The 26,442-nt window shown below is 40.9% G+C and overlaps 1 protein-coding gene across 2 annotated transcripts in view; it reads right to left on the bottom strand.

Annotated features, from left to right (window-relative positions):
- The window catches only part of FANCI (FA complementation group I), a 2,406,750-nt gene that overhangs the window by 1,429,533 nt on the left and 950,775 nt on the right, over positions 1–26,442 (bottom strand). For both annotated transcript variants that reach the window (XM_044078210.1, XM_044078208.1), the window contains exon 14: positions 22,007–22,094. In XM_044078210.1, the coding sequence (XP_043934145.1) occupies positions 22,007–22,094 (88 nt within the window). The remainder of the gene's footprint in view (positions 1–22,006; positions 22,095–26,442) is intronic.

Raw genomic sequence — 26,442 nt, 5'->3', positions numbered from 1 at the left:
GGGCTAGGCTCGAGAGTAATTTAGCAAGTGCTTGTGACTTGAGGAGCCTGTTGACCACTCTCTCCACATTGTGATCTGAAAGTCTGGAGGATCAAGAGGACCGGTGATTGCCCGCTCCAGGTTGCAGCAGAGGAGATTGTGGAGCAGAGCATATTTACTCCAAAGAGGGAGACATTGATCTCTTATGGATCCGGACCAGCTCCATGGACACAGATGGAGCTGCGGAGACTTAGCTTTGTTGGAACCAATGCTAGGGGCCGACAGAGCCGAAGGTTTCTCTGTAATTTGTGTCTGTTCCGAGCTCGGAACCGATGGCTTGGAGTGTTTCTCGGACACTTTGTCTGGCTGAGGACCCTGAGACGAGGCATCTTGAGGGTTCTTCAGGAGGCCACATAAAATAAACTTATTTTTTTCTTTCCTGCAGGACTCTGGAACTGAAAGCATGACAGATCGAGCAAGAGCCCTGCAGGTGAACAGCCCCTAAACAATAAACGCAACTAGTGTGCCCGTCCATAAGGGACATTTTCTGGCAACAGGAGTCACATTTTTTAAACCCAGAGGGTTTAGACTCTTTAGACATAACATGCAATAGTCAAGGAAACAGTATCCACAGAGAAAAAACAGAAAACTATCATCACTCACAGCCTACAAGTAGAAGCAAACAGGCTGATGATAAAAAAAAAAAAAACTACAATTATTTTCTTTTTTTTTTTTGCTTTTTTTTTTGTTGTTTTTTAAACAGAAGGAGGAGGAAGGGAGAGAGCTTCTAACTTAAACAGCAATCCCAGAAAAGGGGTGAGGAAAAGGAAGAACCCTCTAACTTAAACGGGCTCTAAGGGGAAAGCAGGCCGAAAAGAAAAAACAATGGCCAAAAACACTACAAAGAGCAGAGAAAGAGGTTGTTAGACTAACAATGAAAGATACACACTCTAATGAGTAACTATAACCAGTAAATTTATGAAAAATTAGCAATAACTAGAAAAAACAAAGTACTTAGCCTGAGCCAGTATTGAGCAATCTCAATACTGCAAGTGGCAAATGAGATTTGGGTAGCTGCCGCTAGGCATGTTGGGATAAGGGGTAGCCTCAAGCCAGTAAAAGCTCTCTAGCTATTGTATATCAGCCAAGTCAGAGCTGAGGATCGGCTCCGAACCCAAACCAGCAAGAACGAAGGTGAGATGGGAAAACATAACATTGGCATTTTCTTACATTGTTTCCCTCTGGATCATCAGTGTTCAGTTAATGTTGTCAAATGTTTGCCTCCCCTCCACAAAACCACACTGATCCATATCTATCAGCTTTGGTATTACGTTTGCCATTCCTTTAGTCATTATACACATGAATACTTTATAATCATGGTTTAGTATTGAAATGGGCCTATATGAAGCTAGATGTGATGGATCCTTACCCTCTTTAGGTATTGCAGCTATCACTGCTTTCTTCCAGGACGGTGGTACTTCTCCTGTCAAGATAGTGTTAAACAAAACCTTCCAGATCTTTACCAGTTTTTTTCCTCCTAGCTTCCAAACTTCCACAGAAATATCATCTATTTCTGGGACTTTCCTGTAGACTGCTTATACATCACAGTTTGTATCTTATCTCCTCCTATACTGGTAGTAATTGAGCATCACCTACCGCTAACTTTGGCATATTTAATTCTTCCATAAACATTTCAATTTTTTTCTTTTCTTGATTTTCATATTTCTCTGCTTTATAGTGACTCACAGAATTTCTGAAATATTTCTAATACCTCCACAGGATCTCTTGTTACCTTCTTTGTTATACATTCCCTAAGTTTGGCAACAGCCTTTTTTACTTTGTTGCCAGAGTCATTCTGCTAAAGGTTTTTGTGCTCTCAAGTTATTATCAAAAACAGTTACTTAACAGCAATCCTGCTAAGCTTGTCCATATTACTGAGGTAATCCCTTATTTTCTGTGTAGCATTCTGCAGTTGATCCTTTTTTTGTTCTGTGACATTCCCCCTAATCTGCAATATTTCACTTTGTCAGTCCCTCTAAATAATTATTGTTACTTCTTAACCATAGCTCCTTTTTTTATTTCCGCCCTATTTTTAAACTCCACCTTAATTTTATCCCACTCCCTAGCTATAGTTTCAAAAGTAATTTCTCTAACAGCTCCTGAATAATCTCCACTCACCATTCCTTAAATTTCTTTCTTTTCAACAGATAGGTGGGAAAGCACCAATGTCTCATTTTTATTTCATTACCCTGTGTTTTTATTTTAGCTATTACTGGTGCATGATCTGAAATCGTTATTGTGTGGGTATCAAGACATTCAATTAAATGCACATGTTCTTGTGAAATGTAAATTATGCCTAGCCTAGTCTAGTTTTTATATTGTGGGGAATAATATGCAAATTCAGACCAAACTCCTTTTACTGAATTCACATCTTTCATGCCAAATATTTTCATAACTTTCTTCAAATATCTACCCTCCTTTGTTGTATTTCTCTTCTGGGCCCCCCAAACACACCTTCATTGCTGCAACTCAAGCTCCATTCCCCACCTATAAGTAACATTCCTTGCTGAAAACTGATCATTTCCCCAATAATTTCTTAAGCTCCATTACAGCAGTTTTAAGTGGAATGTAAATACATGCCAGTGCAATCCTCTTCCCTTACCAGTAGCCCCTGAGCACTACAAATCTGCCATTATCTTTTTCTATCATTATTGGAGCTCCTCTTGCAATTAATATAAATTACTTATTTTCTTTGTCCCAGGTATTCCACTGAATAACCATCCTGAAAACCCTTCTTTACCAAATTCAAATGTTCAGCTCTTTCCATGTGCATCTCCTGTAATACAGCTACAGTGGATATAAAAAGTGTACACACCCCTGTTAAAATGCCAGGTTTTTGTGATATAAAAAATGAGACCGCAATAAATCATATCAAACCTTTTCCCACCTTTAATGTGACCTATTGACCTGTACAATTCAACTGAAAAACAAATCTGTTAGGGGAAAAAATATAAAAAATAAAAAATGTACAATAAGCTGGTTGCGTAAGTGTGAACACCCTTAAACTAATACTTTGTTAAAGCACCTTTTGATTTAATTACAACATTCAATCTTCTTGGGTAGGAGTCTATCAGCATGGCACATCTTGTCTTGGCAATTTTACCCACTCTTCCTTGCAAAAGTGCTCCAAATCTGTGAGACTGTGGGGCATCTCTTGTGCATAGCCCTCTTCAGGTCACCCCACAGATTTTCTACTGGATTTAGGTCTGGGCTCTGACAGGGCCATTCCAAAAAAAGAAGTTATGTACTCACCATAACGTTCCATGTGAATTGTTCCATCTCGCCTTAATTCTTCACTGATGGGTTCGGAGCCAATCCTCGGCTCCGACACGGCTGACTAGCAAGCTCAAAGTTCTCCAGTAGCTCAAGACCCAACCCCTTATCCCACAATGCACTGCTGGAATAACCTGAGATCTTGTTTGCTGCGTACCATATAAAAGTACAATAATTATTCTGCCCAGGAATGAAGACACATTGAAAAACCAGGATGAAGACAGCCTCCAGGTTAACTGCCAGCCAGGAGGGGGAAGGAGGGAGGGAAGTGAGAATGAAGAAGAGATGGAACAACTCACATGGAATGTTACGGTGAGAACATAACTTCTTTATGTGAAGTTGTTCAATCTCGCCATTCATTCTTCACTGATGGGTAGCGTCCCTAGCACCCTGATCTTGGGTGGCTCACGGAAGTACACTCTTCAGAACCGTAGAATCAAATGAAGCCCTGTCCCTGGAGGCCTTATCCACTTTGTAATGAGTTATAAAAGTGTGAGGTTTAGACCATGTGCCTGCCCCACAGATGTTGTCCAAAGGTAATTTGGCTTGAAAAGTTCTAGCGGTAGAAACTGCTCTGGTTGAATGAGCCTTCACCTTACTAGACAAGGGCACGTTATGACAAGAATATGTGTAAGTGATACAATCCGACAGCCATTTAGAAAGAGTTGTTTTGGCAACTGGTTTACCTTTCCTGGCCTCAGAAAAAGACAAAAAAGCCGATTTGATTTCTTAATGTCTTTTGTTCTGTCTAAATAAAATCAAGTTGTCTGTGAACATCAAGTTTGTGCAACATGTATTCCAATTTGTTGGTGTGATTAGGGAAGAAAACAGGCAACTCAATGACTTGACTGATGTTAATCTCAGAGCATACTTTAGGCAAAAGGGATGGATTTGTCCTGAGAGATACTCTATCAGCATGAAGACCATATAAGGACGCTTGATGGATAGGGCTTGGAGCTCTGACACTCTGCGGGCTGAAGTGATGGCTACTAGGAAGATAGTTTTCCAAGAGAGAAATTTTAGTTCACAAGATGATGCAGGCTCAAAAGGAGAAAGAATGATGCGAGATAACATAAAATTCAAATTCCATGGAGAATAAGGTGTCTTCACTGGAGGCCTCATGTGAAAGGAACCTTTTAGAAAAGCATTGGACAATTGGTGAGCCATAATATTCAATCCATCGATCCCTAGATGGAAATTAGATATAGCAGCTAGTTGTACCCACACCGTAGCAGCCACTGCTCCTTTGTTGAAAATTTCAAGAATTGTAAAATAGAAGACAATGGCACTTGGTAAGGGTCAATGTTACGGGAGGAAGCCCAAATGGAAAATCTCTTCCACTTACTACAATACAATTTTCTAGTGGAAGGCTTATGGAAAGCCAACAACATTTGACTAGTGTCATGGGAAAGATTATAAAGCCTGGCTATGTGGGGAATTGGAGCAGACAAGCGGTTAGCTTCAGTTTCTGCAATGATGGATAAAGTTTTCCTGACGGATGTGTCAATAAGTCCAAAACTGGGTCCAGGATCCATGGGTCTTCCAGAATGTGATGGTAAAGAAACGGAAACCAAATCTGCCGAGGCCAATGAGGGGCTATAAGGATGACTGTCCGTCCCAGCAACTTTGCTTTCTGTAAAAATCTGGGTATCAGAGGAATTGGGGGAAATGTGTAGAGGAGACCTGGGGGTCAATCGTGGACAAGAGTATCCCTCGGGGAGTGACCTGGCGTGGGAATCAGGGCAAAATAGCTTCTGCATTTGTTGTTAATGTGACTGGCAAACAGGTCACAGGAAGGCTGGCCCCATTTGTGGAAAATCCTGTCCACAATCTCTTGTTTGAGGGACTATTCGTGAGGCAATAAAATTGCCCTGCTCAGTCTGTCCACTATGACGTTGGATTTGCCCGGGATGTGCGTTGCCTGCCATACTCGGATGACTTCTCGGCAAAGGGGATAAGACTTGGTCCCACCTTGCTTGTTCAGGTACCAAACCCATGACATATTGTCTGTCTGTACTGCAATTATCCCTAGAGGAAGAGAGTCCTGAAAGTATTGCAGTGCTAGAAGTACTGCTCTCATCTCCAGGACATTGATATGCAGATGTTATTCTTGATCTGTCCATGTGCCTTGGGCAGGATTTCCCTGAAAAAGCCCCCTCCCTACCCTATCAGGGAAGCATCCGTGATCACAGTGGCAACTGGAGGGGGTAGCATGAAAGGATGTCCTATTGTGACATGAAGAGACGTCAAACACCACTGAAGATCCTTCTTGCAGGAATTCATTATCAGGATCATGTGATTCATTGGAAGTTCTTGGTAAGACCATTGCATGAAGAGAAGCCATTGAAGGATTCTCATATGCATCCTTGCTAACGGGATTGCCAAGATTGCTGCTGCCATCAATCCTAGTACTTTCAATACCTCTGCAGCTAGTGCTCTGTTCTTTGATACCAAGGACATGATGTGTTGACGAAGAATACAAATCCTTTCTGGTGAAAAACAAACAGTGGTGGCTGACGTGTCTAATTTTGTCCCTATAAAAACGATATGCTGCAATGGCAACAAGGCAGACTTTTCAAAGTTGATTGTAATGCCTAGCTGATCGCAGAGTGTCAGAGTAGCCTCTCTCGCTTGAAGAAGTTGATGCCTAGTGGTGGAGGTAAGCAGCCAATCGTCCAAATACGGAAAAACCTGGAATCGTAGATGCCTCAGGTGAGTTGTGACTACTGCCATGCACCTGGTGAACACTCTGGGGGCTGTAGTGAGATCAAAGGGCAGAGCTCGGAATTGATAATGATTGGCTCCCAGCCGGAAACGCAGGTGATCCCTGGATGGTCTGGCCATCTTTATGTGGTAGTACGCATCCTTAAGATCGATCGAGCACATCCAGTTGTCCTTCCCTAAAAAGAGAAGTATGGACTGCAGCGTGACCATTCGGAACTTCTCTTTCCTCATAAATTGGTCGAGTCTGCTGAGATCCAAAATGGGTCGCCAGTCCCGTTTTCTTTGGAACCAAAAAGAATTTTGAGTAAGTTCCGAATCTTGTTTGGTCTGCCGGGACTGGCTGGATGACGTTTTTCTAGCAATCGGCGTACCTCTATTGTTGCTTGTTCCCTGTGACTGGGTGGAACGTTCAGGACTTTTCTGAAGGGAAGGGGCTGGGTGGAGAAGGTATGAAATACCCTCTGGAAATGATACTTTGTACCCAAATGTCATTTGTTATATCTAGCCAGGCTTCTGGGTACAATGACAAGCGACCCCCGACTGCCTCCAGAGTAGGACAGCCGGGCATCCCTTCAAGAGCTCTGGTAGGACTAACCAGAAAAGTGATCTCCGTCACCCTGGTGTTGTGGACCCCCTCTGCCGTGAGGGCGGAGTCTTCCATTGTAACCCCCTCCTCCACCTCTGGAGGGGGGCTCTCCACGTTCATAGGTTCATAGGTTAGTACTAAGCTAACTGCTCTTGCGAGCCATTTTAAGCCTAGCCCAATTATCCCTTGTGAGACTCAAACCCTGCACCTTGTGTTTGTAAGGCAAACACCTTAACCATTAGGCCACCCTCCCAACGTGTCTTGAAAGGCTCCTTGGGCTTTCTGGAACCACATATTTCCTCCCCTCTGAACATTAGGAAAGGGGCGAGTGGGGGTGGAAAAATGGACTCCAGCATACAGAGTCTTTCCTTCTTGTTCACACCTGGTCAAAGTCTCCTTCAACTTTGACCCAAACAAGGATGAGCCATCAAACGGGGTATTCGTAAAGGAAGAATTAAAGGGTTCCGCGAAGGAACAGAGTCGCATCCAGGCATGCCTATGAACAGCAATCCCTGTACCTGCAGCTCTACTTGAACCATCAGCTGCGTAAGATACGAAACGCATGGACAAGTTAACTATTGAATTAAGGGTTGCGAGCTGGGTGGCAACTTTGTCGGATACACTCGTAACTACAGCACCCTGAAGAGCATCTCCCAACTCCTTAAGGAGATCTCTCTGCAGTCTGGTAAAATGGGTCAAGTAGTTCAGTGATCTGAGTGAGAAAGTCGCTGAACTAAACATGCATTTCCCATATCTATTCATGATCCTAGACTCTCTGTTAGGAGGATGGATAGACGAGGATGTCTCAGACATTTCCTTTTTGGTGGCTGCCACCACCACCATGGCATCAACAGGGACTCCCCTTGGTCAAAAAGGACTTATCTACGGGGGCAGAAATAAACTTATTAGGTCTCCTAGGAACAGGTTCCATAGATTCGGGTGACTCCCATGCCCTACGAGAGACCAGATCCATAAGCTCATCGTAGGGCGGAGACACCCAAGAGGTGGAAGGTTGAGACCCGAACACCTTCAGGAGAACTGACTCGTCCTTAGTAGGGCTCTTGGACTGCCAATCACCCCTCTGCCTAAGAATTTCAAGAATCTCCGCAAAGAAGATGTCCTCAGAGGGGGATCTAGGGGACCCTTCTGATTCATCCAAATCGGTGTCTGTGAGAGACTCTTCTGGGGAGTCCAAATGCCTCCTCTTGCATAATCTCTTCCTGGGGACTTCTTTAGGGGGAACTTCTGGAGAGGTCTCAGAACAGGGAGCGCCCTGTGGGGTAACCTGAGGCTCAGGGTCTCTACGCTTGGGATGACCGGAGGAAACAGAAACTGACACAGGCACTATAGGGAAGGAAGAGGCCAGGCCTGGAGATGAGGAAGTCTTAGGAGACAACACTCGCCTCATGGCATCGAATGCACCACTGCTCCAATGAGGAGTCGTTAGATCAAAAGGAGCCGCGATCCCCTCCAGCACCGAAGCTGTGGGCTCCGAGCCCGAGGTAGGAGCCGAGCTCACCCGCGCCGAAGCCCCGAGAGACAGAGACGGCAATGACAAGTCGGTGCAACGATCCTCCCGGGACCCGACCAAAGAGTGTCGGCTCCTGGAGTCCCCGGTCGGTGCCGAGAACATTCGAGCAGATGGAGCAGACGACACTGGAGCAGGTGACGGCTCCAAGGGATCCACAATCATCAGGTCGGCCTCCTCCAGCTCCGAAGGTCCGGTATGGCTTGGAGGAGGAGCAGACAATTCAGGAGTAATGGTCTTCGGCTCCAACGGTTGGGTCTGAGCCGACAGAACTTTAGCTAGGCCTGGTGCCTTGAAGAGCTTCTGAACCAGCCGGTCCATATCCGGATCGGACAGGCTGACAGAAGACCTGGATGAGTGAATAGATGGAGCCGATTGGAGCAGTAGAGGCAACCGGTTCCAGAGCAGTGTCCCGGTTCCGAAAAGAACAGACTGCCTGCTCCAAAGTCAGTGGAGCCGAAGTCACAACACTTTCTGGCTTTTTTTCCTTTCTTTGTCCTGGATTCTGAGGAAGATTTGGACGATTTGCTGGCCCCATCCTGCTCAGACAATGCCTCTGAGAAAGGGTGTTTGATAATACCCCTATCAATTAACTTCCTCTTCCTTTCTGCAAGCACTCTAGTAGAAAAGGAGTGGCAAATACTACATGACTCCTGCAGGTGCACCTCACCCAAACAGTATACACAACGCACATGGGCATCCGTAGCAGACATCTTTTATCTGCAGTCTGGGCATTTTTTAAACCCAGACTTTGGATGCTTTTCCTTCTCTTCAGACATAGTACTAACTACTATTCACAAAATCAAAAATAAAAACACACTAACTATATAAGATAGTTAAAGTTAGAGAGGATTAATCTAACTAACTACACACAGTATACACAGCCCAAAAAGGCAACTAGTAACAAACTATTTAACTATGTAAAGTTAAATAGGATTAAAGCAATCCAATATCAAAAAGCCCAAAAGAGCAACTCTACCTAACAGCTGTTAGAAAAGGCCCAAGGCCAAAGGGCCGAAGGCAATCAAAAGATTTTACTGGGAAAGGGGAGAAAAACAGAAAACAGCTGCTAACTAGATAATATTATATAGTTATAGTAGTAAAAGATATACAATTGAAATAGAAAACTTGCAGAAAGTTGAAAACTCCCAATAATAGTCTCAAGCAACGATGGAAACCGATGGAAACCAAGAGATCCGTGCCACGGCAAACTAGATCTGAGATAATTCCAGCAGTGCATTGTGGGATAAGGGGTTGGGTCTCAAGCTACTGGAGAACTTTGAGCTTGCTAGTCGGCCATGCCGGAGCCGAGGATCGGCTCCGAACCCATCAGTGAAGAATGAACAGCAAGATTGAACAACGTCACATCTTTAACTTTCTTCTGGTGAAGTCATTCTTTTGTTGATCTGGGTGTATGCTTGGGATCACTGTTGTGTTAAAAGGCGAAATTCCGCTTAATCTTCAGCTTTCTAGCAGATGCCTGAAGGTTTTGGGTCAAAGGTGGCTGGTATTTGGAACTGTTCATAATTCCCTCCAACTTGACTAAAGCCCTAGTTCCAGCTGAAGAAAAGCAACTCCAGAGCATGATACTGCCACCATGCTTCATCCTGGGGATGGTGTTCTTTTGGTGATGTGAAGTGTTGTTTTTGAGTCAAACTTAACTTTTGGAATTGTGGCCAAAAGGTTCAACCTTGGTCTCAATCAGACCATAACACATTTTCCCACAAGCTTTGGGAGATGTGATGTATTGTTTTGCAAATTTTAGCCAGGCCTGGATGTTTTTCTGGGTAACAAAAGGCTTCCATCTTGCAACCCTACTCCATAGGCCAGACATATGGAGAATATGGGAGACTGTTGTCACATGTAGTACACAACCAGTACTTGCCAGAAATTCCTGCAGCTCCATCAGTGTTGCTACAAGTCTCTTGGCAGCCTCCATGACCAGTTTTCATCTTGTCTTTCCATCAGTTTTGTAGGTATGTCTAGTTCTTTGCAATGTCACTGTTGTCCCATATTTTCTTCACTTTTTGATGACTGTCTTCACTGTGTTCCATGGTATATCCAATACTGTGGACAATCTTTTTGTACCCTTCTGACTGATGCCTTTCAACAATGACATCCCTTTGATGTTTTGCAAGCTCTCTGCAAACCATGTTTTTTTGCTGTCGCAGGCAACTGAGTAAATGTCAGGAAAATCCTACTAGGACAGCTAAACTTTATTTGGGGTGAATCAGTCTCTAACTGATGGCAGGTGTGTACCCAAGAAGACTGAATGCTGTAATTAAAGCAAAAGGTGCTTCAACAAAAAATTAGTTAAAGGGTGTGCACACTTATGTAAACAGCTTATTGTACATTTTTTATATTTATTCCCCTAACAGATTTGTTTGTTTTTCACTTGAATTGTACAGGTTATGGGTCACATTAAAAGTGAGAAAAATTTTGAAATTATTTATTGTGGTCTCATTTTTTATATCTCAAAAACCTGGCATTTTAATAGGGGCATGTACACTTTTATATCCACTGTATTCGCTCTACATTTTTAATACAGTTCACTACTCTTTCTTGTTTCTATTTATCTGTGAGGCCATTCACATTTAAAGACATCAAAGAAACAATCATTGTATTAAAAAGCTATTATTCCCCCTTTTATGTATAACACCTTTTTTATTAAATGTCTAGTTCTAGCTTTTGTGCTACATGCATACACAGTGTTTGGCAGGTTGATATACAGTTGTTTTTTGTCATATACATTTGAGTCAATGTCACATCTTATAAAACATATTTTATTGAAAGACCTCAAACAAAACAAACACACCTCCAGTACCCCTTTAAAACATATTAACATAATAATTACACACAAAACTATGGACACCTTAAAATACTGAAGCTTTACCATTCTAATAGGAACAAAAGTCCCAAACGGACAGGCATACTCACAGACTTGAGTTAACCTAAAAGAAAGGTCATCCATCATAAGACACATGGTGCAGCCTCTGTTTCTACTAAGTGCTAACTGATTTTGTCTTACCTTTATAGCTCTTCTGGCTGGGAAAACTCCTGAATGTTTTCAGAGAACATTAACTACCTTGGGAAAGCCCCTGGATGCTTTCAGAGAACATTATCTACTTTGGGAAAACCCCTGAATGCCTTCAGAGAACATCATCTCTTAGCCAATCTCTCCTCTTTTTCTCACCTCAGCCAATCACTCTCCACCAGATTGTAACAAGTTTCTCTATCAGACTGTCTCCATGGAGACATGAGAACCAGGCAGCCAGTTTCTCTTTATCAGATTGTTTCCATGGAAACATGAAGACCAGCTGCAGAATTTTTACTAAGCTTACAAGTGTTTGCTAGAAAAAAAGGCTCAAAATATTCAATGTTCTTTTTCATTTATTGCTCCCTCTTACAAAATGTTAAATCAATCTAAGTTCTTTAATCTGGTCATTTCCCCAAGCAAGAATGAGAAAAAGCACATTAATTTTTTTATCATGCTTTTTAACCAAGCTTTTTTTTCATATAAATTGCAGCGCCTACATTTCTGAAAACTAAAGATAGAGAGACAGAAGGGAGAAAGGCAAGAAAAAAAGAGCAGCGGCGCCTGTTTACAATTCCCATTACACTTAAAAATAACTGAAAAAAGTTACTTTATAGCAAGTAAAAAAAAAACACAAGCCGCAAAATTGGCACTATTTAAGAAAAGAAAAAAAATCTTTACTTACAGTTAACTTTCTCCCTCCTCTTCCCTTCTCCAAAGCACTTTTCCAAACATCAGTGACATGAAGTAGGGCATATGCTTTAGAGTTCCCCAAAAGTCCAACAAACTCTGAACAAGTCCAATATTTCCAGATTTTCTTGTTCTGTCATATTTCACAAATATAATTTGTGCAATGTAATCCCATCTTAAGTTACTGGTTTTATTACTGTTCATCTCCAAAATCCAAATCCTGTCTCTGCTTCATTTCCAACGTAATCTTGAATCTTCTAGTCAACTCTCGTGCTCCCTTCCTTCTCTCCAACATTTTCCTTTGAAAAATTTGAAAAGGTTTCATAGATGCAGTCTTTCTGTGGTATTTAATTACCAGAAGAACAAGAAGCAGAATCTCCTGTTTCACAACTTACTTTTTGTTGGACAAACTTCTGTATTTCCTCCTTAGCATGAACTTCATCAAAAATGATTTTGTCCCTCCAGGGAAATAAACGTTGAAGACAACTGGGTACAGCAGTTTGAATCTCACACCTGTATCTCAACATTCGCTGAATAGTGGAATAAATCTGCTCCTCTTCTGTCTAGTGTACAATGAGTAATAATTCTCCACAACATTCTACTGTTTCCCACTTTTAGTACTTTGTCCTTGTACCACAATTTTGTCAGAATCAACTCCTTTTGCTGATAGGATTGCATCTTTACTATTAAAAGTCTCGGTTTCCACAATTTTGTCAGAATCAACTCCTTCTACTGGTAGCACTGCATCTTTACTATTAAAGGTCTGGGATGCTTTCTTATAGTCAGGTTTGGAGCATACGTATGATGTGACCTTTCAAATAACTCCTGCTATGGAACACCAGTCCAGTTACTTATTGGTGCTTTTATAAAATTAATGCAGTCTGTTCCTTCCATCTTCTTTGGTATAGCTGAAAATCTCGGATTTTCCCTACATGCTCTGTCCTCTAATTCTATTATTTTTTGAAACATCTATTTCTTAGAAAACTCATATTTAGCCAGTTTTTTCTTTATTTTGACCTCTGATTTTTGCAGCTTTATCATTTCATCTAAATATCTGTTGAAAGTGTCTTCCATTTTTCCAGCCTTTTGTTGTTTGTGTTGATGTACTCCATCAGCGTTTTGTTTATTTTAACCAGGTCTGTATGCAGTCATCTTAGATCTTCCTGTAAGGTACTCGAAGTAATTTCTAAAGGTTGCATTGCTTTTTTTTGCTGGACAGCTGCAGAACTCTCCCCAGTCAGTGTTTCTTCCTCACTTTTGTAGCTGATTTTTCCAGGTCTTCTGTATTGTTTATTCCTAAAGCCAGGCAGTGCACTTACTGGCCAGTTACTGAAATGCTCCAGTAAACACAAGTCTAGTGGCCTTTTCTGATGAGTTTTTGTTTTCAAACTGGGAGAGCTAGAATTAAGCGGTTACTCAATCTGCAGCCATCTTGGAAGAAGGCAGCTATGGCCGAGTTTTTAGTTTGACCTGGATCAGAACCTGCCATAAATAGGGATAAGTAGAATGCCATATAAAATCTTGCAAAACAACTGCAAGACTAAGTCAGAAGAGGTTTGAAAGATTAAGAAAAGAGACTGGGAAGGCAGTTTACAAAAGGAACAGTGCAGGGACTTCTGTTCTGCTCCTAAGTATGCAACAAGGTCCAGAAGCCTTAGGATTTTTGCACATAAGTGTTTGCATATATATTTTTTATACCCCAAGCAGACTTCAGAGAATTTTTCACCATGTATACAGGAATGTCTCCTAGAGATGTGATTAGAAAGACACGTAATTGGGAAAAATATTTTGGAATATAAAGAGTTGACGGATTTAAAAAAAATCCCTACAGCGTACTTTGTCAAAAATGCTGGGGGATTAAATGGATGTAAATAAGGAAATGACTTGAACTGGGATATATGATCTGAACTGCCTAGTCATGGTAATGTCTAGTAATACTGTTGCCTACCAAAAACAATTGCTAGAAAATGGAAATCAAAATCTAAATTAACCACATATGAAGTACTGAATATTGTAATGGAGATAAAGAACTGCAGGAGGTATTTTTAAATAAATGAAAGCAGCAAATCATACAGAAATAAATGAAATTAGTAGGACCAATACATATAGAACAATGTTCAAGAAGAGGAAGAATCAACTCCAAGGGAAATTAGTACTTCAGCAATTTATGTAATTTAGAGTGGATGATAATAGTCAAGATACCCATGTCATTGTTCATATGTGAATTTAATAAAATAAAGGTGTTTAAAAAAAGTAACACCCTCTAAAGTGTTTTTCTTTTTTAGAATACAAGTTATCTTCAGGTTACAATATGGGGACAAACTGCAATAACACCATACATAAAAATCTGGTCTGACGACCAGACCAGATATATAAATGGAGGAAGTCACACACACGCCTCCTCTCTCGGGCATCTATGCCTTGATAAAGTACCTAAGCTGTGCTTTAGTAAAAGACTATCTCTGATGACGGTATTTTAAGAGTGAAAGCACTCATCTATTTGTTCTTCAATAAAGAAGTTTTGAAGTGCAGGAATCTTTTTTCCTGATATTTTAGGATTCACAGCCAGCAGCTTTGTTGCTCACAAGTACCAGTTCTCCCTCTGGTCTACTCTTTTTCCTTATGGGAGGAAGATGTCTTAACCCCCCCAAAGGCTGGGAAACTACTGTGCCTCACTATAAGGATCTTTGCCCCCCCCCCCCCATGTATGTATTTAGTAGAATTTGGTCTGATGGTATAGGTACATTAAGAATGACTTATATGATACTGCACATTTTGACCAGAAGGGTTAACAAATAAGTTATATACTCAACCATAATGTTCCATCTGTGTTGTCCATTTTCATTCTTTCTCAACATGCGAGACAGAGTCCCCAGCTACCGGAATCCCAGCTGGACTCTAAGAAAGGATATACCTGAGTACTGTTGAGCTAAAGGCTGCTCTTCCCCTAGAGATCAGATCAACTTTGTAATGAGCAATAAAAGTCTGAGGATTAGCTCAAGTGGCTGCAGCACAGATATCATCCATGAAATATGTGGACAGAAATACTGAAGGGGTTGCCATGGATCTAGCTGAATGAGCTCTCAATGGTTTTGGCAGGGATAAACCCAATTTACTGTAGACAAAAAAAATGCTATCAGTTGGCCACTTGGCTAAAGTTATTTTGTTAACTGACTTTCCCAATCTTCTGAAATGGAGACAAATAACTGATCTGATTTGCTGAATTTGTCAGTTCTATGCAGATAGAAACGTAATTATCTGTGAATGTCCAACAAATGTAAAATGTATTCTCCTTTGTTGGAGAAATTTAGGAAGAAGACTGGAAGGTTGACAGATTGATTAATATTGGAACCGGACACCAGCTTAGGAAGAAAAGATGGACTGGTTGTTAAGGACACTATCTTTAAGAAAATCAAATAATGAGGTTTAGAAGATAAGGCTTGCAGTTCTGAAACTTCCCTAGCTGATGTAATGGCTACTAAAATATAGTTTTCCAAGTTAAAAACTTTATTTTACATTTTGCAGCTGGCTCAAATAATGATTGCATCAGGGCTTGTAACACTAAATTCAAACACCATGGTTCAGCAGGATCTTTAAAGGGAGGTTTCAGTAAAAAGGGTCCTTTTATAAATCTCTTACAGAGTCAAGATGAAGCCAAGGTAGAATTGTCAACACCGACAAGAAAATTAGAAATATCAGCTAAAAGCAATTTAACTGTTGAGGACTGGCTCCTTCATTAAAAATAATAGCCAAAAATTCAAGATCTGTGGGTACTGGCGCCGAAAAGGGGTCAGTGTTTTTCTGTTCTGCCCAGAAAACAAATCTTTTCCATTTACCTTTGTAAATCTTCCTAGGGGAAGCTTTGTAGGAAGACAAAAGAATGTGACAGACAGGGGAGGAGAGCCTAGGCTGTCTAGCTATCAACAGAATTGGAGAAACCATGCAGTCAACTTTAAACCTAAAATGTCTGGGTGAATCTGTCTGTTGGATGAGACAGAAAGTCTGGAATTGGATCCAGGACCCAAGGAGGGTGAATTAGATGAGGACAAGGGCTGGTACAGGATGGACCACTGGGTTGACAGTGTTCATTGAAGAACTCTCATATGTTATCTTGCTGGGTCTATATTACGTGATGGAAACCTTAGGTTATCGAAAACCTAAAGGTTGGTCACTAAATATCGAACTGTGAAAATCGCGAATGCCCGTTTCCACACAGGGAAACAATGCCATTGGCAAAACTAAAAGATTGTAAACAGAAATCAAGTGGGGGCTTTGTCCTCCACACCCCCCAATGTGGAGGGTGCCCTCCGCCCCCTAACTAAATATACCAACTCCGAGATCGCTCTACATTGTAAAAAGGGCAAAATCCACGTAACAGCTAAATGACTTGTTTTCCTGTGTGGAAATGGCCGTTTGCGATTTTCACAGTTCAATATTTAGAGATAGACCTTTAGTAAATCGATAACATAAGGTTTAGATCTCGTGATATAGACCCTATCTTGCCAATGGAACCAGATTTATAGCAGCAGCCATTGACCCTAAAGCCTGTAGAATCAATCAGGCTGAAAATAAGGAACTTTGACATTTCTTTTTAACTTGAAATTGAATTATTCATGTAATGGCAAAAAAACAGACCTGTTTTGGCAGTAATGACAATGCCTTCCTTAGTGTAAAGAAAGATTTCAGATAGAGCCATATTTATTACAAATGAAAAAAGCAACTCAAATCGATTGGCTGTTCATACATGCACATTGAGTCCAGGTGGAAACAAACAATCTAGCCTGATTATCCATCTTTTTTTTTTTCTGATTCAATATACTATGCCAGCCAATCTTATTTCCTTTATCACACTCTATAATATCAATAACTGCAAATCTAAAAGTTGCATTGGAATGTGTTAATACATGTCTATAAAGAGCATTACTGATTCTTTTGTGTTTAATGTCATTCAAATGTTCGCCAATACGATATTTAACTGGTCTGGATGTCTGACTAAAATAGAATGCCAGACACGAGCAGGCTGCTAGATGAATTACCCATTCAATGGAACAATTTGCGAAAAATCTAATGTCAAAAACCCTGCCAGGATTCCGGCTACTAAACTGTTTGGTTTTTATCCATTCTTGTACAGTGAACACAATGCCCACATGGGAAACAGCCAAAAAAAAAGCTGTTAAACTAGAATGATGTAATATGTTAGAATTAGATGTCCCATGTTTATAATGATTGAAATGGGACCCAATGCTTTGCCCCTTCTATATCCAAAAAGACATCTTTCTGGGAGCATACTGGCCAGCCTGTCATCTGACATCAAAATAGTCCAATTTTGCTGGACTATATGAGAAAGTATGTGGGTGTTCCGTCCATACGTTATCAACCTAATGGGTGTTGAATCCTGGGTGGTCTTACCCTTATATGTCAAGAGATCATTCCTATCTAATGGCAAAACCTCCCGACAAGCCATGGTGACAGAGAAGGGAGGCTGTCACTGATACAATGTTGAACAAGGCTCCTACACGTTCTAGCACTTGATTTGGCTCTAGTTGAGATTTGCTGAGACTGATTGTAATGCCTACATAAGAGCACAACTGGAGTACATAATATCTTGCTTTGATCAGTAGATGCCTGGTAGGAGCAATTATGAGCCAATTGTACAGGAAAGAAACACTCAAAATCCATGTAATCTCCAGTGAGCTAGTACTACTGCCATACATTTGGTGAACACCCTGGGGACTGTGGTGAGGCCAAAGGGCAGTGCTCTGAACTCATGTGTTCATTTTTATGTGACAGTATGCATCCAGAAAATCTATTGAGCACATCCAGTTGTCCTTGTGCAGGAAAAGCAAGATGGACTGAATCATGACCATCTGGAACCTTGTATACTAAACTGATTTGTTCTGAGATCCAAAATTGGTCTCCAGTCCCATTTTCTGTGCCACTAAAAAGAATCTTGAGTAAGTTCTGGGTTCTCTATGGTCTGGGAAGACCTACTGGATGACTTTTTTCTAGCAGCCTTTTTATTTCTACAGCTTTTACTTTCTTCTGACTGGGTGGAACATTGGGAACTCTATTTGTTGTTGAAGGAGGGGGTAGGGAAAAGGGAATTATAATACCTCTGAAAATAATTCTCTGCCCCCATGTATCTTCTGTTATGTCTAGCCAGGCTCTCTGGTGCAGGGATAGATGACCCCCGAAAGCCACCACAGGTAGAGAGATTGGGCCTCCTTTCAGGAGTGTTGATAGGGACTTTCGCAGAATAAATCTCTGGAGACTTAGTTCTGCAGGCCTCCTCTACCACAGAGGTAATGTCTTCTCTTACAGTTATCTCCTCTGTCCCTGGAGGGAACTATCTCCACATGGATCATGAAAAGATCCCTGGGCGTTCCTGAACCACATTTTCTGACCACCACATTGATACTTAGAGAAGATTCTTTGAGGAGTCGAAAAATGTATGCCCACTGCAGACAGGGTCTTACCATCTTGCTCACACCTGGAGAGTGTGTCTTTAACTTTAGGGCCAAGCAAGGAACTTCTGTCAAAAGGTGCAGTGACGAACAAGGACTTGAAAAGCTCTGCAAAATCACACATGTGCTTCCAGGCATACCTCCTACTGGAAATGACTGAAAACAGTTACCCTTGAGGTACCTTCAGTCGCATGTGAAATGACCTTCATGGACAAATTAGCAATGAACTGTAAGGTAGAAAACTGTGAAGCAACGGAAGTTTGTACCTCAGCAGTTATTACTCCCAAGATGGACTTAGAGAGTTCTTTAATCAGATCCCTGTGAAGTCTGGCAAAGTGCACCAAATAGAACAGTGATCTAAGTGTGAACATCACACTTCCCAAATCTGTCCAATGCCCTAGACTCCCTACACTTCCCAAATCTGTCCAACGCCCTAGACTCCCTAGACTTCCCAAATTTGCCCAATGCCCTAGACTCCCTAGTAGGAGGATGAACAGATGAACTCTGCTCTGCAAGTTCTTTTTATGTGTTTGCCTCTACAACCAAATCATCTACTGGTACTCCTTTGCTCCAAAACTCTTTCTTTTGATGGTGCCAGGATCCTATCTGGTTTCTTGGGGATCAGCTCAACAGAACTGGGTTCCTTCCACGCCCACTGAGAGATCAACTCAATCAGCTAACTGGTGGATGGTGTCACCCAAGAAGTAGTGTCCAGGAATACCAATTCCTCTTGAGAAGGGTTATCGGGAGACCAACCATCCCTATCCCTATGCTTCAGGATCTCCAAAATGCCTCCAAAGGAGATGTCATCAGGTGGTGATCCTAGGGACCATTCCCTTTCATCAAAATCAGTATCTTCTGTGACTGATTGCTGAAGGGGGGGGGGTCTAAGTGTCTCCTCTTCCACTTTCTCTTCCTAGAGACTTCTTCTGTGGGGTGTCCAGAGAAGTATCGGAAGATACAAGGATACCCTGCTGGGTGGCCTGGAGACTTTGGGCTGGCCTGTGGAGAAGAGTGATGAGGCTGATGGCACAAAGACATCTGGAAACAAGACAGTAGAACCAAGGGGGATGGAACTGTCTGAATTCTAGAAGAGAATACTCGCTCTACTACTTCAAAGGCAGACTGCTTTGGGGAGAAAGAAGCTGATGCAAACAAGAAGACATGCTTACAGACAATCATCTCCCTCTGACCCAAAGGCCGCCCATCTGAGACAGAAATCAGAGCCGGGCTATCCAACGCCGAAGCCCCAATGGCTCAGACAGCTTCAGAATTGACTTTAGCACCTCAGAGCTGACAATGATGCTTCAGCTCCTATAGTCATCAGGCTCTGACACATTTGAAGGCAGTCCACTCAGACAGGGTACCGGATCCAAAGATACAATCATCTTAGGATCCAATACAGATGGTCTCAAAAGGCTGGGATCCAAGGGCTCCAAAGCCAAAGGATGGATCAGAGAAGGAGCCAAGATGGGTAGAGTGATACTAATGAAGGTGTCCTGACCCAAAGGGGTAGGAGTTGAGAGAACGCCCATCTGTATTTGTGCTAAGAGAAACTTACTCATTATTCTATCCACATCTGCCTCTGTAAGACTCCTGGAATAATGGGAAGAAAAAGCTGAAGGAGATCTAGCATGTCTGCTCCTATCTAAAAAGGGAGAAGGCAGCCAAGAGCAGACCGGGTCCAGAGAAGATGCATAACGGATCAAGGAGAGCTCTTTCAACTCCAATGGAGCCAGATTTGATGAGGCAGACCTTGTATCCTAAACAGTCAGATCGAAGGACTTGGTCTTTGGATCCAACCATTTCAAAATCTTCCGGATCAGCTTTTTATTCAGATCTGAAGAAGTAGCGGAAGATCCAGACGTTTCAGGTACTCGTTTCCTCAACTCTTTATGGCCTGTTTTGGAGAGTTGAGCTACAGCCAGTGAATTTGAAAAAGTTGTAGGGAAAAGTCCCTTCAAAATCAATTTATTCTATCAACCACAGCCCTCTGATTAAAATATTTACATATCTCTCAAGAGACATTCAAATGGGCACGTTCCAGACAACAGACACAAGGATTCATGGGCATCAGACAAAGGGATGTTGTGCCCACAATCTTTAAAGTTTTTGAAACCCAAAGGTCTATCAGCCAGTATATTGGGAAAAAAAACAGCAACAGAGAATATGTTTTTTTTTAAAGGGTTAGGAAAGAAAAGAAAAGAAAAACTACCAACAATGGTATCAAATTATGCAGAAAAAAGCACGTAGGTAGAAGGGTAGTTAGTCTGGAATAATTTAAAGTAGTATGGTGGTGCTGCGGTAGCGTTGTCGCCTCACAGACGTTGCCCATTCGATTCTCAGAGCGTCTTCTGTGTAGCGACATGCGTGAATGGGCATTCCTTCGTTGAAGGTTGTGCGTTAAGCCTGGCAAGCCAGTATGTAAAACTCTACTGCCAATCATTACCGGAGTTCCGCTGTGGCGACCCCTAACCGGGAAAAGCCGAAAGACACAAACAAATACAACAGAAAATATATTAGAAAAATATAACACCAAAAGTTTTAGAACTCAACCAAATATTTAAGAGCTGACACTAAACAAGTTCATACACAAAGTTGGCAAACAAGATCTGGGGTATGGAAAGGGACTACAGCATTGTGGGCAAGGGAGGAGCTCGAGAGTTTACAGTGGCCACGAGCTGTAAAAAGTGGCCAAGTTGGATCAGAGGATCAGATGTGAACCCACATGTTGAGGACCGAATGAAAATTGACAACAGATCTATTATTTATTCCATTGTCTCCAGTAACATTTTGGCAAACAAAGTTTTATAAATGTACTTACACAGCAAACATATTTCACACTTTTTGAATAGGCTTTATTCTTAGATGGACACTCTCCATCTGCCCAATGAATTTTGCTTTCCTAACTACACTTGGAGTGAGTCACAGACACTCCTCCACTCTCTGGCCTCTATGCCTTAGATAAGCAACTAAGCTATGGTTTAATTTTTTTTTACACTATTTCAAAACATTTATATCAGGTAATGTGACAGTAATAATGTGTGCTCCATTAATACCAAAGTATCAGCAAGCAATATCTAGCAAAAACAACTTAGTTTAGAAATAGGGCTTGTGTATTCCAAAAATTAAACAAATCATTCTATAGAATCAGCATTGGTCCAATAGTGTTCTTGGACTGTATAGAACATTTTTTACTCTTCTTATTTATGGTAATGAGTTCTAACTGTGAAGAAGAAAGGTGTAAACATTAAGGGTAGGAGAGGAGACCCTCCACTAAATGAAGTATAACGTAGTCAAGAAATTACTTTGCAAGCAGGAAATGCTGGCTATAGTGTGCAGTAGAGCCTAACAAGCATAGTCCTTGAAGGAGAGACGTTGCATTTTCTAAGCTTGCATATCCACAGAGCTCTGTACAATGCAGACCTAAGTATTTTTAATAAGTAAGCTATAGAGGCTGTATGCGTACATCTTCTAGCTGGATATCAAGCTACTATTATTTCAGAAAGGAATTATAGTAAAAACAAAGTTCTAAAACCTAACAGACTAGTTTATGTATCATAATTTTTACCCTACTGAATGAAAACACTCTTACACCAATAATGGTACATGTATTCGTACAGCCACTTATTAACAACTGTTTTCACTGTACAGAACTTCAACATTACCTATGAAATGACTAATTGGTGATGTTGCTTTGGTGATTACTCTGTTGAGAACTTGTTCCAAAATCTCACTTCTAATTGCTTCATGGACCTACAAACAAGAAAAAGAAACAAATGGTGTTAAAGAATGCAACAAACACCAGAAAGTTAAAATATATAATCACTTCCTTAAAAGATTTTTCAAGAATACTGAAGTATACTGATAAACTGAACCCACTTATAAATATAATGCATGCACTCACCATACTAGCTAAAATATGAGAAAGCTTTCTACATTAACTGTTGGTGTTACCTCGGCTGATATCAACTGTCTTAAGTTTTAGAAATTTGTTCCACTCCAAAACTTACAGGCATGCATGCCTCCTCTAACATAGAACAGATATATTATGTATCATACACAATGATTCCAAAACATTGATGCAAAAAATATTACACAGCCTCTGTGCTCAACTGTTTGGTCCCTATGCACTAAAGAAATACAACCTGGAAAACAGAAAGGAAAAAAAATACATTACAATTCAAAATTGCATTATTGCCCAGCATAAAGAAAAGTGTGTCTGCACATGCTGGAAAGGCAATACAACTAAACAGGTGTTTGGTAGGAGGGTATTAAGTATCCACTGCAGATGAGCAGGTCAACTAAAATGGAGACTAAGAGCTGCCTGTGTATTACTCTGAAGGCCTTCTGCAAGGGATAGCTATTGTGAAGAATTACTTCCTGGGACTCTGTAGCCAGAAGTAGAAAGAAATAATTATTTAAAATTGAATTGGGTTTATATGAAGCTGGGTTTGACTGGTCTTCACTCTCTTGCGCATTACAGCTACCACAGCTTTCTTCCAAGATGCTGGTGCTTCTCTTCCTTTTAAAATACTATTACACAAGACCTTCCAGACCTTGATCACTTTCTTCCCTTTTCATCTTCCAAATTTCCATAGGAACAACACCTGTTCCAAGAGATATCCCTGCAGATTAACTATACAGCACCATTTTTAACTCATCTCCTAAATGCATGTGCACCTTTGAAATAAAATTTCTATACAGTCTAGCCCAGATATTATACCTTAGGGATGTATGTAAATTCTGCAAGAGGTCCTACTACTGAATTCACATATTCCATACCAACTATTTTCATAAATATTTTCAGAAATTTACCTTCTGTTGTTACATCTTCCCTTCAATGACTCTAGATATATCTTCACTAGGACAAATCATGTTCCATTCCCCACCTGAAAGCGGATTATTTTCTCCTAAAATATTCTCCAGCTCCTGTTTAACAGTTTTGGTGGAATATAAATAAATAAAATCCCTTGCCAACAGCCCCTTACTGCTGCAAATCTAACATCACCCCCTTTTCTTTCACTACTGGATTCCCTTCAGAAATCAGAATCGTTATTCCTTACTTTTGTCCCTGATATTCTGCTAAATGTCCATCCAGAAATCCTTTCTTTTTTATATTCACATGCATATTTCTTTCCAAATGAGTCTCCTGCGGCACTGCTACTTGCACTCTGTATTTCTTATTTTATTTTGAATTTAATGGTGGCAAAACACTGATACCACTGGGCCTGTTTTAGCCTCAGCCAGGGTAAGCACAATAGAGATACAACATTATATATAGAGTGAATGAAAGAATGCAGCATATAATATACAACAAGAATGTAAGAGATGGCTTCAGGGTATAAAGGCAACAGACAAACAACAATATTTACAGAGTGCCTGACAAAACATAATATATACATGCATTACATACAGAGTGGAAAACAAGAGATAGCATTCTGAAAGATATAATTCAATAATGTTTTCTTTTTGTCTATACCTGTAAAGCCATTTACATTCCAAGACATTATGTACAGAATAGTCAATATAATAAAAAAGCTATTATTCCTACCTATTACAAATGGCAGTCTTTTTCGTGAAATGTGTATTTTCAACTTTTCTCTTGCATGTACCAATGAATGTTTGGCAGGCGTATCTTTATACAGGCATTTCTTCTCATCTCCATTTGAAACTATGTCACATTTTTTCAAGACTTTCTGATTTAAAGAAAAGCCTCAAAAAGAGAGTACATTTTCAGAACACTTCCATCTCTTATTAACTTAAGACAAGCACACAAATGTATGTAAATTTCCAACAAATGAAGCTTAACCCTACAAACAGGAACAATTGCTTCAGGTTGACGACTGGACCCACAGACATTAACTAATCTAAAATTAAGGTTACCCATGCTAAAGTGCAAGTTACAGCCTGTGTTCTTCCTTGCAATATTGGCCATTTTATCTTCATAGGTTGGTACTAGGCTATAAGCCCTAGGGCCTATACAAGCCTAAACACATCCAGTGAGCCAGCAACCTGTAGCCTGAAAAATATATATTTATTGTTAAGAAAACATAAAAAAACAACAAAGAACCAGACCGGTTCTGGCTGGATAAAAACACAGCCTTCCTCAGTGTAAACAAATTATTGGTGAACGTTCCCTTAAATATGGTTGGCATAATAAATTAAATATTAAGGAGAAAAAATGGATTGTTAAACTGGGTGGTCTTTTTTATCCTGGACTAAATGAACATCTATGAATAGAAATGAATATTTATGAGATGTCATATTAATATTTATGAGCTGTCCAATCACTTTTTGTTTTCAATTAATTACAAGGTATAATTGACTTCAATTTGTTCTTATAACATTACACTGATGAAGGCTAGGTGAAATCCAAGCCGAAACCGGTTTGTTTTTTGAAGCCATTATTCAATAAATTTTATTCCACAGCCCCGTGTTGCTGGCTACTTGTTTTTTGGTTCAGTTTTCATCTGCCGTGCAACTCTCTCCGTGCAGGGGAATTGTTTTTGATTGGACTAAATCAATCTGCCAGGATTTTGTCAATATCCTTGGGATCAGTATATTTAATACCATTCTGTTGTAGCTCAGAGCAGATTTGAGCATTGCCATTTAGATTCTTGACATAACTATTGAATGCCTTATGGTTGTCTTTGGAATCTTTGGCAATTTTATTTTCATAACTAGCCTTGGAAGATTTTATGAGGGACCTCAGCTTCTTACTGAGGCTGGTAAGGGAGTTTTTTGCATCCTGGGATTTTCCTCTTTTCTGCAACAGTTTCTTCCTTCTGTTGTACAGTTTGTTTATGGCAGGTGACCACCAGATTGGCTTCCTTTTTTGGAGGAGAGCATCTTGGTTCTATTTGGGATGGCACGATTCATGCACAAATGGATGTGCTTATACAGTGCCTTAGTGTAGGATTCAGCAGTCGAACTTTCAGCTCCCATCTGGACGGGTGTCATGAAGTTTGTCACTTCTGACTTGAGTAGCATGAAGTTGGCTTTGGAGAAGTTTTTTTACGGAGGTTTCCTTACTGGGGGGTGGGGGTGGGATGTGGATGTCAAGAGTGATTTGCAGATTAGACCTGCTCAATAAGGGGATGACCACTGTTGTGGAGCATCTATCTCCCATGTTGGTAATGACCAGTTCTTGGATACTGGAGCCCTTGGTGGGACAATGGATTAGTTGATCCAGGGCGTTGGAATTTATAAATTCCAAGAACCGTTGGGAAAAGGTGTTGGTACCCGAATAGTTTTCCCAGTTAATGGCAGGGTAGTTGAAATCAACCAGTATTAGGGTGTTTTGGTTGTATCTTAATATTTTTCCAGTATGTTTAGAAAGGTGTAGTGAGAATCTTGGGGCATGGTGGGGGATCTGTAGCAAGCTACAATTTGGATTGCAGTCTTACCTAGTGTTAGTTGCACCTTGAGAATTTCAGATACATTGTGTTGAGCAAATAGTCTGCAGGTGTGAATATCCTTAGTGAATATGGACACTCCTCCACCTTTAGTGTTTCGGTCTTGGTTTGGTGGCTGAAAAGTGTGGTAAAAGTTGTAGCCTGGTACTGCAGGGGTGCTCTCGGGAGCCTTGAACCAGGTCTCAGTTACTGCACAGATATCGATGTGTTCCATTTTTAGGAGTGCCTCGAGAGAGTGCATTTTGAGGTTTAGACTTCTAGCATTGAGTAGCATTACCTTCAGATTTTGCTTGCTTGTATCTGTTATGGCGGTGGTTTTATCCTTTGAACCTTGTCTAAAAAAGGCACTATAGGGGTGGCAAGAGCTTTAGCCAGTAACCTGAATTCCAAGGGGTGACGGGTGCAGACCATCTCTGGCAAAGCATTGTGGTTTGTCGATCATGTCATCCCAGGCAGACAGATACTGGATCCCCTTTGAGTGACACCAGAAGCTTAGCCAATTGTTGAAGTCAATCATTTTGTCCTTATAGTGGTGGTGAAGGCAGGATGCTACTTAAGGCTAGGGCCATACCTGCCTGGGTCACATGATCCAAGAGCTCTTCCATGTCTCTTTTCATGTAGTCCAGGGGAGGTACGTCTCAAGTCATTCACTCCAAAATGGACAATGACAGAGTTGTACTTGTTGT

The sequence above is a fragment of the Protopterus annectens genome, chromosome 7.part0 (assembly GCF_019279795.1).
Source record: "Protopterus annectens isolate FY-2018-M chromosome 7.part0, PAN1.0, whole genome shotgun sequence".
Lineage (NCBI taxonomy): Eukaryota > Metazoa > Chordata > Ceratodontiformes > Protopteridae > Protopterus > Protopterus annectens.
Note: the sequence above shows the minus strand (reverse complement) of the source record. Positions and strands in the feature narration are given on the sequence as shown.